Here is a 12345-nt window from a genome sequence, read left to right as displayed (position 1 = left end):
GGTCCTCCGTCCGCGGCCCGCACCCCCTCGGCCCCGAGCGCTGTCAGCGGTCCGGCGCGAGACCCCGGCCGCGCTGGCAGGCGGGGGCCTCCAGGACGGCTCGGGAGGGTAGATGGAAGGTGGCCGCAAGAGGCACGGGCGAGGAAGGGGCGGTGGGCGAGGGAGCGCGCTACCTGTGCCCGGGTCCAGTCCCCAAACCAGCAGAAGCAGCAAGGGCAGGACGAGAGGAGGCAGCAGGGCGCCGTCACACATGGTACTTGGGAGGAGCAGCCCCCCAGCAGGTCGCGGTGGAGCAGGAGCGCGCAAGACGGCGGCGCCAGCCGGAGTGAAGCCCTCCAGCCTGTGGAAAAAGTAATTAGCGCTGCGGACAAACCCAACGTGGTAAATCCCAAGCCCCGCCTTCTCCTCGGAAAACGGGAGGCGATTGGACTCTAGCTTTCCCCTGCCCCGCCTCCCGCTTTCCCATTGGCTAGGATAAGTCTAAACCAGGGTGCGTAGTTAGGTTGTAAGCACTTTCTTACACGTGGTTTCTGGGCAGTGGCGGGGACGCGACACCAGGTGGCGCGAGGGAGCCTCCTGTAGCTGCCCTAGCCCGGGAGGACTTGGCTGGGGTGGGGGGACACCTGACTGGGTCTTCAGAGTTTGTTCTCCTTGGCAAAAAGCTCCCTGACCCTGCTGCCCCGCGTCTCAAGAAGACAGGCCAGAAATCTTCCTGGACAACCGGTTTCATCCATAAAACCATATTCTCTCCGCCTCTGAAGTAAAACTAGTTGCGGTTGTTTACGGCTGTATACTTCTTGCACACCTGATGGTTACATACAACAGCGGTGTTTATCCAAACCCCTCACACCTCCTGTTCTCTTTACAGACTGAGAAACTGAGGGAGAGAGAGAGCTTAAGGAGCTTTCTAAGTTACCCAGTGAGTTTAACATAGAGCTAGAGCGGGGTCCTGACTTCCAGCTGGGTGCTGCTTACAAGGAACAGCAAGAGGCTTCAAAGGCAGCTAGGAGGCCATATTAGCCCGATTTCATGGGTTTAGGAAACTCGCACATTGGCAAAGCCTGGACTTGAATCTTCCAGCAACAGAATGAGTTCATTCTTTTCCCACCAGGGTATAACTATGGTTTATGGAGAAAGAAGATTCCTTTAGCTTACTGAGGAGCCATCTTGTAGAAAACAAAACAAAACAGAATTAGCTGAAATACACCCTGTCCTCAGGTCTCGCCCCTCCCCCTCCTTGTCCTGCCTGCTAGTGTTTTCTCAAAGCAGAGAAATTACAGCACTCAGTGGATTCTGCTTGGGGCCTTTCAAAATCTAAAATTTACCAGAAGGAATCCAGAGGTGGGAGCTTGGGTGGCACAGTCAGTTGAGGGTCTGATTGTTGACTTCGGTTCAGGTCATGATCTCTTGGTTTGTGAGTTTGAGCCCCACATCAGGCCCTGTGCACTGACCACAGAGACTGCTTGGGATTCTGTCTCCCTCTCTCTCTGTCCCTTCCCTGCTCTCTCTCCCTCTCTCAAAAAATAAATAAATATTTAAAAAAAGAAGAAGGAGGAGGAATCCAGAGGTGAAAACTGTCCAGCTTCCATGACATTTAATTAACCCCAGGAGCCGACTGTGTTCCTGGTTCTCAACCGCTTTTACTGTAGCAAACTCGCTGCTCTGCATGTCCTCCTGGGTATGACTGATGGAATCCTTTCCTGCTCTGTCTATTCCTATCCACCACAGAGGCTGACTGCTGCTAGGCACTTCACTCCACGGGCTGCCACTCACTGCTAGGCACCACATGTCCACACTGGTCCAAAAAAGGCTTGAAGCTTTTTCCCACCCCCTTGACAGCAGCCTCGGCCCATTGCTGATGATACAAAAAATCATGGTGAGCTTTGGGGTTTGTTAGTTTTCTTAGCAAAAGAGCCACCTCGCAGACTTGCCCCCAAAAGCCAGGGGGGCAGCCGCCACTGTGCTTTGTAAGAACAATTACTTCTGCCATTTGAGGTAGTATCATCACCCTATCACATGATGCCCACGTGCATCAGTCCACAGGAGCATGCAAACGAAAACACCAGCAAGATCCTGTTCCATCCTCCAGACTGTGCAAAACCAAAGAGCGTGTAAATATCAAGACTTGGAGACATTCTCCTGCCCGTGGATGAGAGTGTAAATTGGCACAGCCACTTTGAAGAACTGGGCAAGCCATAGTAAAATGTGAACACTACACACCCTACAACTTTGCAATTCCTCTTCTGGCTCACTACCACAGGGAAACACTGGCACACGTATAAAAATGTTCACCACAGTGCATTATAAAGAGAAAAAATATTGAAAACCTAAATATCTATCATTATATAAATGGCTAATAAAACGAAGCATCAATTAAATGCAATAATCTCATATTTATCACAACATGGAGAGAACTCTAAGGCTGGTTGTCAAATTAAAAACAATCAAGTTGCAGAATAATGTGCATGAAAATGACAGTAACTATGCACAGTATAAATCATTTGTATGGTAAAATCATAGGAAAAGTCTGGAAGGATACACACCAAACTTTTTTTTAAGGTTTGGTGTTCTTTTTATATTAAATTGCATGAAAGAATGTATGTCAGGGTCCAGACAGGATAACTCCTACCATTGTAGGTATTTCAAGCACGGGGAGTTTAACACGGAGAATTGATTACAAAAGTTAGGAAGGGCTGAAAGCGTAAGTTCAGTGATTATACGCTGCCCCTGCCCCTATGGGACATTCCAGCCCCAGGGGCCTCTGTCCCCTGCTGCACTATTGAAGACACAGTCTCAGCTGGTTCTGGATCTACCAGATGCATGAAGTGGACCACCCCTGTGCCCATCACTACACCAGCAATTTCAAATGCCAGATCTTTATCTCTGTTGCTAGGGCCTCTTTTTGGCAGAATCCGACAGGAAGCCTAAGAAAATGTAAGGGAGCCACAACATGTAGGTGGAAGACTTTCATACTCAACAATGAGAAACAGAACTTAGAAGCAAGCATGTGTAGCTGAGAGATAGACCTTCTAATGGTCTTAATCTGGCCTCAATGAGTCTGAATTCTCTTTGCCCCTCACCATCATGTTCATCGATCACCATTGGAAGTTTAAGCCTCCCTTCCAAAATGATCTACTAATCCAATGCAATCCCTATCCAAATTCCACTGGTATTTTTTCACAGAAATAGCAAGATTCCAAAATTCAAATGGAACCACAAAAGACCACAAATAGCAAAGCAACCTTGAGAAAGAGGGTATCCCATTTCCTGGTTTCAAACGATATTACAAAGCTAAAGCAATATAGAAAGAACAGTAGGGTTCTAGCATTAAAACAGACACATAGACCAATGGAACAGAGTCAAGAGCCCAGAAATAAAACCCAGGTATTTCTAGTCAACTAATATTTGTATTAGTTGTCCTTTCCCCCCAAGAATACATGAGAGGAAAGGACAATCTCTTCAATAAATGGTGAGAGGAAAACTGGATGTTCACATGCAAAAGAATGAATTTAGACCCCTATCTCACACCACTCACAAAAATCTACTTGAATTGGGTTAAAGACATAAATGTAAAACTTGAAACCATAAAACTCACAGAACAAGGGAACATGGCCCTGGGGACAAGCCCCTTGGTACTGTTCTTGGCAATGATGTTTCTGGATGACACCAAAAGCACAAGCATCAACGCAAAACTCAACACATGGATTTTGCATCAAATCTAAAAGCTTCTGCGCAGCAAAGGAAACCATCAACAAAATGAACTGGGAGAAAATGTCTGCAAGCCATATATGGGATAAGGATTTGATATCCAAAATATATAGGGAAATCACACAACTTAGTAAAAACTAATAATCCGATTTGAAAATGGGCAAAGGACCCAAATAGACATTCTTCCAAAGAAGACCTACAAATGGCCAACAGATACATGAAAAGATGCTCGGCATCCTCATTGTCAAGGAAATCCAAATCAGAACCACAATGAGGTATCACTTCACCTGTTAGGATGGCCGTTGCCACAAAGACAAAAGATAAAAGTGTTGACCAGGATGTGGGTGAGGGAACCGTCATGCACTATTGGAGGGAATGTAAACTGGTTCAGCCACTAAGAAAGACAGTATGGAGCCTCTTGGAAAAAAATTAAATAGAACTATCCTGCGACCCAGCAATTCTACTTTTGTATATACATATATATGTATATCTGAAGGAAGACATATATAGTAGGTGAGATAAGTCAGTCACTAAAAGACAAACACTATACAATCCCATGTATACGAAGTACCTAGAATGGTCAAATTCATAGAGATGCAAGGTAGGAGGGTGGTTAGCACCTGCCAGGGAATAGGGGAATGAGGGTTATTTAATGGGTACAGATTGTCCATTTGGAAAGATGAAACAGTTCTGGAGAGGGAGGCTGGAGATGGATGCATGTGCTTAATGAACTGTATACTTGAAATGGCCAAAATGGTAAATTTCATGTTACGTATATTTCCCCACGATAAAAGAATCCTTTAAAAAAGAAACCGTTACCATTGGCTATGATCTCATTTCATCTTACCACACACACATTGCCTTGTCTTAATTTTGTGGAAGGGCAGAGCTGAATCCCATTCCACGTGTGGAGCAGAGAACTCAGGGCAAGATTAAAATGCGATGAATAAGCAAACAAAACACCTACAGGTGGCAGCGGTGATCTGAATCTGATGTAAGAAAAGCCGTCTTCCAGGTCTTTCAAAACAATCCCTTGTGCCCATAGTTGACAAAACTCAACTTTTCAGCATGTCCACCTGCTTTTTGTGAACGGCTCTATTCTGGTGGACAGTGGTCTTTTCCAGTCATGTGGTCCAGCAGTGGACCCCCAGCAGGCCGGGTATATTGCATCTCTTGGCCTCTCTGCGGACGCTTCACATGGACGCTCAGGTTTGGATGCTAATAGGCATCAGAGACCATCGCTGTTGTTAGTGACAGCGACACTCTGCCAAGACCCCCATGTCAAAGCCCGTACTTAGAAATAGATGGCCTGAGCCATAGCCTGGGCAGAGTACAAACAGAACTGTAAGCACTTGGGCCAAATATGATCCTGTTGAATCCCTCACTCAGGGCTTTCTTGAGCTGGTCATTGGTGACTCCAGGGGACAAGACTCATGTGTCAACTTGATCTGTTTGTAGGTGGAAGGGCCTGTGGCCTAAAGATCAGCAGGCATTGGCAGGGTGTTGAGGAGAGAGGGTAAGTGAGGGCATTCCACACCACAACTTCCTCTCTGAGACTCAACTCACTCGGTTTTTGAGACAAGGAGCCCTCCTTTGGCAACCAACGAGATGGCACGTCCTCGCCAGCAGGGGGCGTGCAGCATCAGTCTTGTCTTCCTAAACTTGAATTGGTGTGAAATACAGCTGTCCCTGTTTCAAAGGCAAGGCTTTTTGGATTTGTTATTTCACCCTTTCCCTATGGAGCCTGGATCCTGGCCTGAAATGCAGCTACTTAGCCAGAATCCTAATCCCCTGAGTGAATCTTGCCAACCTCTCCCAGTGGGGTCTGCAAGCTCGTCCCTGGTACCAGGGTGCTGGCTGCCTCTGCTTCACCAGGAATGGGTGCCCTTGCCACATGGGACCATGCCTGCCTGACACCAGGAATGGCCCAGCTGGAAATTCCTGCTGCGCCCTATTCCTGCTCACCCAAACAGGCCTGCAGGGTGATACTACAGAATAGGTCCAAGTTACGACTCCTTTGAGAAGTGATTTTTAGGGGGAATGCCTGGGTGGTTCAGTGGGTAAGGCGTCCCACGCTTGGTTTCAGCTCAGGTCATGATCTCGCAGTTTGTGGGATTGAGCCCCGCATAGGGCTCTGCACTGACAATATGGAGCCTGCTTGGGATCCTCCCTCCCTCCCTCTCTCTTTCTCTGCCCCTCTCCTGCTAGAATTTTTCCTCTCTCTATCTCTCAAAATAAATAAATAAACATTTTTTTAAAAAAATACAAGCGGTTTCTTTTTTAGTCTAGCTATTATTTGTTCAATGAGGTTTGGTTCTAACCCTACCCGTTCCCAGTATCTTGGCTCTACTCAACCCAGGACTGTGTCCCTGAGATCTCAGCCTGCCGTTTGGAGTGGAGTGTCCACCAAAGCCTTTCAGGGTCCCCCTTGTTGAAAAGACAACTCTTATCTTCCTGTCCTTCTGAGCATCACCAGAGGCATCGTCTGACTGGGAGGCAGCGCCTTGCAGCCCCCATGTGTCTGCATTAGCAGCATGAGGGCCCCTCATCCCAACCCATTCCTCTCCCCAAGAAACAACTGAGAGAAGCAATATATTTTCCATTGTTCCGCAACACACCTTTCTCCTCTCTCCTGTCTTTCTCCTCGTTCAGCATTGCCCCTTAAGGATTCCAGAGACTTCTTTCTGTCCCCATCCTCCCTTTGCTCAAGAAAGCAGTTTGTCTGATATGCTAGGCTCAAATGTGATGCAACACAGGCTGAAAAACAGAACTGACCCAAATTTATATTTGATTTTAGTATAAATGCAAATGACGATGGCTCAAATTGTGTGGCAGTGAGAGAGTATACAATATATGGCATTGGGTAGCTGTCTAGAAACTCAGGCAAAACCTAGGGTAGATTCTGTGATGGCTGTAAAATACACTTGACCCTTAAACAACAGAGGTTTGAACTGTGTGGGTCCCCTAACATGCAGATTTTGTAACTATAAATACAGCACAGTACTATATATGTATTTTTCTTCCTATGACTTTCTTAATAACATTTTCCTTTCCCTAGCTTACTTTACTGTAAGACTATAGTATATATTACATATCACATGCAAACTATGTGTTAATTGACTGTTTACATCACCAATATAGCTTCTGGTCAACAGGAGGCTATTAGTAGTTAAGTTCTGGGAGAGTCAAAAGTTACATGTAGATTTTCAAGTGCATAGGGGTCAGCACCTCTAACCTTCCTGTTGCTCAAGGGTCAACTGCGTATCTGCTAATTACGACCCCCTTCCCTTCAACAGGCAGAAACTAATTCCCCCACTTGGAAAGCATGCTACACTCACTGACTTGCTTCTAACAAATGGAATGTATTGGGGGGGATAGAGTGAGGCTTTGTGATTGCTGGGGCTCTGTCATAAAATGAATACACCCTCTGCCTGTTGTCCCCTCCCTCTCTTGTACTCTTTCTCTCTTTCATCACTTACTTTGGTAGTAACCAGCGGCTATACCATGAGGATACTCAGACAACCCTGAAAAGCCCAATGAAAAGGAAACCAACTTGCCAGAGCCAACTAACTAGCCATGTGAGTGAGTGACTTTGAAAGCAGATTCTCCATCCTTAATCAAGCCTTCAGATGATTTCAGACCCCAGCCTTAGGGTCAGCCCCAAATATTGTGAGCAGAGACAAACCATCCCCACTGTGCCCTGGCTGAATCCATGACACACAATAGAATAAGAAAAATAAGCTATAATTAGTTTTTTAAGCCACTAAGTTTTTTGGGGTGGAGTGGATAATTTGTTACACAGCAATAGCTAACTAATACAGGTTCATAACACATACTAAAATTAACTCCATGATAGATTAAATATTTGTATGTAAACATTCATTCAATGGTGGCATGCAGGAGGTGGCCATTAGGAGTTCAGTCTACCCAGAAGGAGCCTGCAGGGTGAGCAGGGTGACTACATTCACAAGAACCACAGACAGCTGGTTGGTCACCATCCTTGGCTCATTCGCTAAATCTTGGCTCAGGTCCAGGGATGAGACTGACCGGCTTGCCTAGGAAGCAATGAGTGTGGGTGCTTGAATCCATGCCTACATGTGTTTGGCACCATCAAAGAGAAACTGGGAGTCTTACTACCCAGAACATAAGCAGAAATGTTGGGGAAAAAAAAGAGTCATACACAAAAGGAAATATGATCATAATACGTGCTTGGCTCTGCAGAGAACAACTTTTACACAGTCATCCTAATGTAAACACTGTGAGATGATTTTCAACTGTTCCAAGTCAACCAGGAAGAAATTCCAGAATAAATCACTCTGGCTATAGAACCAACTGTAGAAGTTATCACCCTGGAAGATGTACAAAGAATAAATATAGAAGGAAGAGAGGAAGGAGATTAAAAGGGGAAAAAAAAATGAAGAAAAGTGTAGAGAAGTGCTCTCTCCTTCCAAAGTGGAGAATCAAAAGATACTGCCTGTGGATGATAAAATAAGAAGTGAAGGTATACATATATATTTTTTATGTACCCAAGCAACAAATAAAAGAAGTAAAAATCTCTTATAGTGGGACAGGAATGTGATAAAAATAAGGTAAATCCTTATCCATTGTTGCAGTAAATCAACTGATATTTCTAATCTTGATATCTAAAAAAAACATTGATATAAGAATAGTTTTTAGGGGCAGCTGGATGGCTCATCTAAGTGTCCAACTCTTGGTTTTGGCTCAGGTCATGATCTCATGGTTCGTGGGTTTGAGCCCCACATTGGGCTCTGTGCTGACAGTGGAGAGTCAGCTTGGAATTCTCTCTCTCTCCCTCTCTCTTAGCCTTCCCCCACTCACGTTGTCTCTGTCTCTCTCAAAATAAGTAAATTAACTTAAAAAATAGTTATTTTTTTTTAATTTTTTAACATTTGTTCATTTTTGAGAGACAGAGAAAGACAGACTATTCAGTGGGGGAGGGGCAGAGAGAGAGAGAGAGAAAGAATCCAAAGCAGGTTCCAGGCTCTAAGCTGTTAGCACAGAGCCTGATGCGGGGCTCAAACTCACAAACTGTGAGATAATGACCTGAGCTGAAATTGGACGCTCAACCAACTGAGACACCCACTTGCCCCAAGAATAGTTTTTTAATGACATGAAGAAAGCCATCAGAAAAACTAACAGAAATCGTCAAAAGGGAGTGAGTATGGAGATAGAATTAGAGCAAGGTGTCATTGTTCTAAACTTCAAAACTTTCTTATATTTTGCTTTCTTTGTTGAATATAGTATTTTGAAAAAAGTAAATCCTTAACAATTCCAATGTGTTCCCACCTTTAATATATTTAACATATTGCCTTATGTTTTCAAGTAGGGTACATTTGTATGACATACTATACACAAACAAATTACTAATAATTCTGTCAGGGAAAAAAACCTGATCTTTCATTGTTATCAGATAGGGAAATTGAACTGAGAAACGCTAATGACTTGCCCAAGAGGGCTTCGTAAATTATTTCCTTAAGAGTTATAACTTCTGGGGTGCCTGGGTGGCTCGGTTGGTTGAGCAACTGACCCTTGATTTTGGCTCAAGTTCATGATCCATGTCAGGCTCCATGCTGAGTGTAGAGACTGCTTAGGATCCTCTCTCTCTCTCTCTCTCTCTCTCTCTCCCTCTCCCTTTGTCCCTCTCCCCAGCTTGTACTCTTTCTGTCTAAAATAAAAAATATAAAAATTAAAAATTAAAAAATAAAAAATAAAGAGTTAAAGCTTCTTAAAACATTGACCATTCTTTACAGGCATCCCATGAGGTATAAAGAGTCCCACTTTATGGATGAAAATATAATGGCAACAAAGATATGTAATGTTTCCCCTAGATCCCAAGGAGATGGTCGATGAATATGGTTCCTACTTCCTGTTTTGATGCTTTCTCTGTGGGAAGTGGTGGCCATCCTTACAGCATCTAACAGCTGAAAACAAAAGGAAGCAAGTGAGGTGCAAAGGCCTCATCATAACCCTTTCTGTGGGTATTATTAACCACGTTCTATAGGTGGGGACATAGCACTAGGGAAAAAATAAGCATTGTGCTCATTGAGGCCACAGAGCAGGTCAGTGGTAGCACGGGGACTTGAATCAGTGTTGGGGCACCAGAGTCATGCCTGTCATTAAGTGGGGGGAACCTGGAAGGAAAAAAGGAAGTTCACTTGCCTACAAACAGATAGTATGGCTGTGTAGTAAATCCGTCTCTCACTGTCTGTATAGTTAAAGGCAACGTTTTTCTCTCCTCAGATCCTTCATTTCTCATCTGGAAAAGGAGAGGATGAGTTAGGTTATCTCCCTTTTGAGCTTGAACTTGATTGTAGCCTTGCTGATGGAATCAGATAAGAAAAATAAGTAGAAAGATTCTCTTGGGAAGGAAGAAATAAAATTGCCTTTATTCACAGAGAATATGATCATCTTTGTAGTTATAAGTTACAAGGACTAATAAATTATAAGTTTTTTTGAAGTTATAAGGACTAATAAGTATATTCAGCAAGGATCCAAGATACAAGAACAATATAAAAATTTCAGTGCTAGGGGTGCCTGAGTGGCTCAGTCGGTTAAGCAACTGACTTTAGCTCAGGTCATTATCTCATGGTTTGTGAATTTGGGCCCCACGTTGGGCTCTGTGCTGACAGCTCAGAGCCTGAAGTCTACTTCAGATTCTGGGGCTCCCTCTCTCTCTGCCCCTCCCCAACTTGCACTCTGTCTCTCTCTCTCTGTCAAAAATAAATAAAACATTTAATTTTTTAATTAAAATTTTTAATTAAAAAATGTTTCACCTCAATTTTATTTCTATACATTAGCAATAAACAATCAGAAATTAAAATCTAAAAATACCATTTACAATAGTACAAAAAATAAGAAATACTTAGCAACATGTCTGAAAAAAGATGCTGAAGACCTGCATACTGAAACTAAAGAACATCACAGAGCAAAATTGAAGAAGGCCTAAATCATTGGGGGACGTACAATATTCATAAGACTTGGTATTGCTAAAATGTCAACTCTCTCCAAATTGATACACATATTTGATATGTCCTTAAACAAAGTCCCAGCAGACTTTTGGAGAAACTGATAACCTGAGTCTAAAATTCATACGGAAATGCAAAAGTCCTAGAAAACAACTCTGAAAAAGAACAATTTGGTGTTCAAGATTTAGTGTAAGTCTACACCAATCAGGACAGCATGGTATTTGCATCAAGTTAGACAAAAGAGATCAATAGGACAGAAAATAGAATCCATATATGCAGGCAACTGATTTTTGAAAAAGGTGCAAAGGTAGAGAAAGCATAGTCCTTTAAAAAAATGTGGCTAGAAAATTCAGATATCCATAGGAAAAAAAATTAACATGCGCACCTTGTATCATGTATAAAATTAATTCAAAATGGAATATAAACCTAAATGTAAAACTTAAAACATCCAGGAGAAAATCTTTATGATTTTGGTATAGGCAAAAATTTTTATGATAGGGCACCAAAAGAATGATTCACTAAAGGGCATATTGATAGACTGGACTTCACTGAAATTAAGAACATTCACTCTACACAAAACACTATTATAGAATAAAAAGACAAGGCATAGGCCAAGAGAACATATTTGCAGAGCATATATCCAAAATATATACAGAACTCTCAAAACGCAATAATAACCTTATTCAAAAATGGTAAAAAAAAAAAAAAAGATTTGTATTTTTAAGTTCTCCAATATCTCACAAATTTCTCCAAAGAAGTTTCACAAATGGCCAGTAAGCACATAAAAAGATACTCAACATCATTAATCATTAGGGAAATGCAAATCAAAACCATGATGAAATACCACTTCATACCCATTAGGATGACTCCTCTCAAAAACAATGGAAAATATGAAGTGTTAATGAGGATATGGAGAAATTGAAACCCTCATACACTGCTGGTGGGAAAATAAAAGGTTGCAGCCTCTGTAGAAAAATATGGCAGTTCTCAAAATATGTCAAACATAGGGGTGCCTGGGGGGCTCAGTAGGTTAAGTGTCTGACTTCAGCTTAAGTGATGATCTCACAGTTTCTGAGCTCAAGCCCCACGTTGGGCTTTGTGTTGACAGCTCAGAGCCTGGAGCCTGCTGCAGATTCTGTGTCTCCCTCTCTCTGGCCCTCCCCTACTCGTTCTATCTCTTCCTCACTCTCTCTCTCAAAAATAATAAATATTAAAAAAAGTTTTAATGTCAAACATAGAAGTACTTTGTAGCTCAGCATATAGAATAAAGGCTATGGGGTTGGAGAGTTGTATATAATGGGTATAGAGTTTATGTGTTGGATGGATGATTTTTAAAAAGTTTTGGAAATAGTGGTAATGGTAATCATCAATGTACTTAAGGCTACTGAATTATACGCTTAAAAATAACTAAAAACTAATAGGCAACCAACAGAATGGGAAAAGATAGTGGCAAATGGCATATCAGATAAAGGGCTAGTATCCAAAATATACAAGGAGCTCACTAACCTCCATACACGAAAAATGAATGATCCAATGAAGAAATGGGCAGAAGGCCTGAATAGACACTTCTCCAAAGAGGACATCCAGATGGCCAACAGGCACATGAAATGATGCTCAGTGTCACTCATCATCAGGGAAATTCAAATCAAAA

At 42.8% G+C, this 12345-nt stretch overlaps 1 protein-coding gene across 1 annotated transcript in view; it reads right to left on the bottom strand.

The window, feature by feature from the left end:
* ADAMTS17 (ADAM metallopeptidase with thrombospondin type 1 motif 17) overlaps positions 1 to 324 on the bottom strand; it is a 337603-nt gene extending 337279 nt beyond the window's left edge. Inside the window, exon 1 of the mRNA XM_029952287.1 lies at positions 174 to 324. Coding sequence (XP_029808147.1) covers positions 174 to 252 — 79 coding nt within the window. The 5' untranslated portion in view covers positions 253 to 324. The remainder of the gene's footprint in view (positions 1 to 173) is intronic.
* Positions 325 to 12345: the final 12021 nt, after the last annotated feature.

Source organism: Suricata suricatta, chromosome 9, assembly GCF_006229205.1.
Source record: "Suricata suricatta isolate VVHF042 chromosome 9, meerkat_22Aug2017_6uvM2_HiC, whole genome shotgun sequence".
Lineage (NCBI taxonomy): Eukaryota > Metazoa > Chordata > Mammalia > Carnivora > Herpestidae > Suricata > Suricata suricatta.
This window is presented reverse-complemented; position numbering and strand designations above follow the sequence as displayed.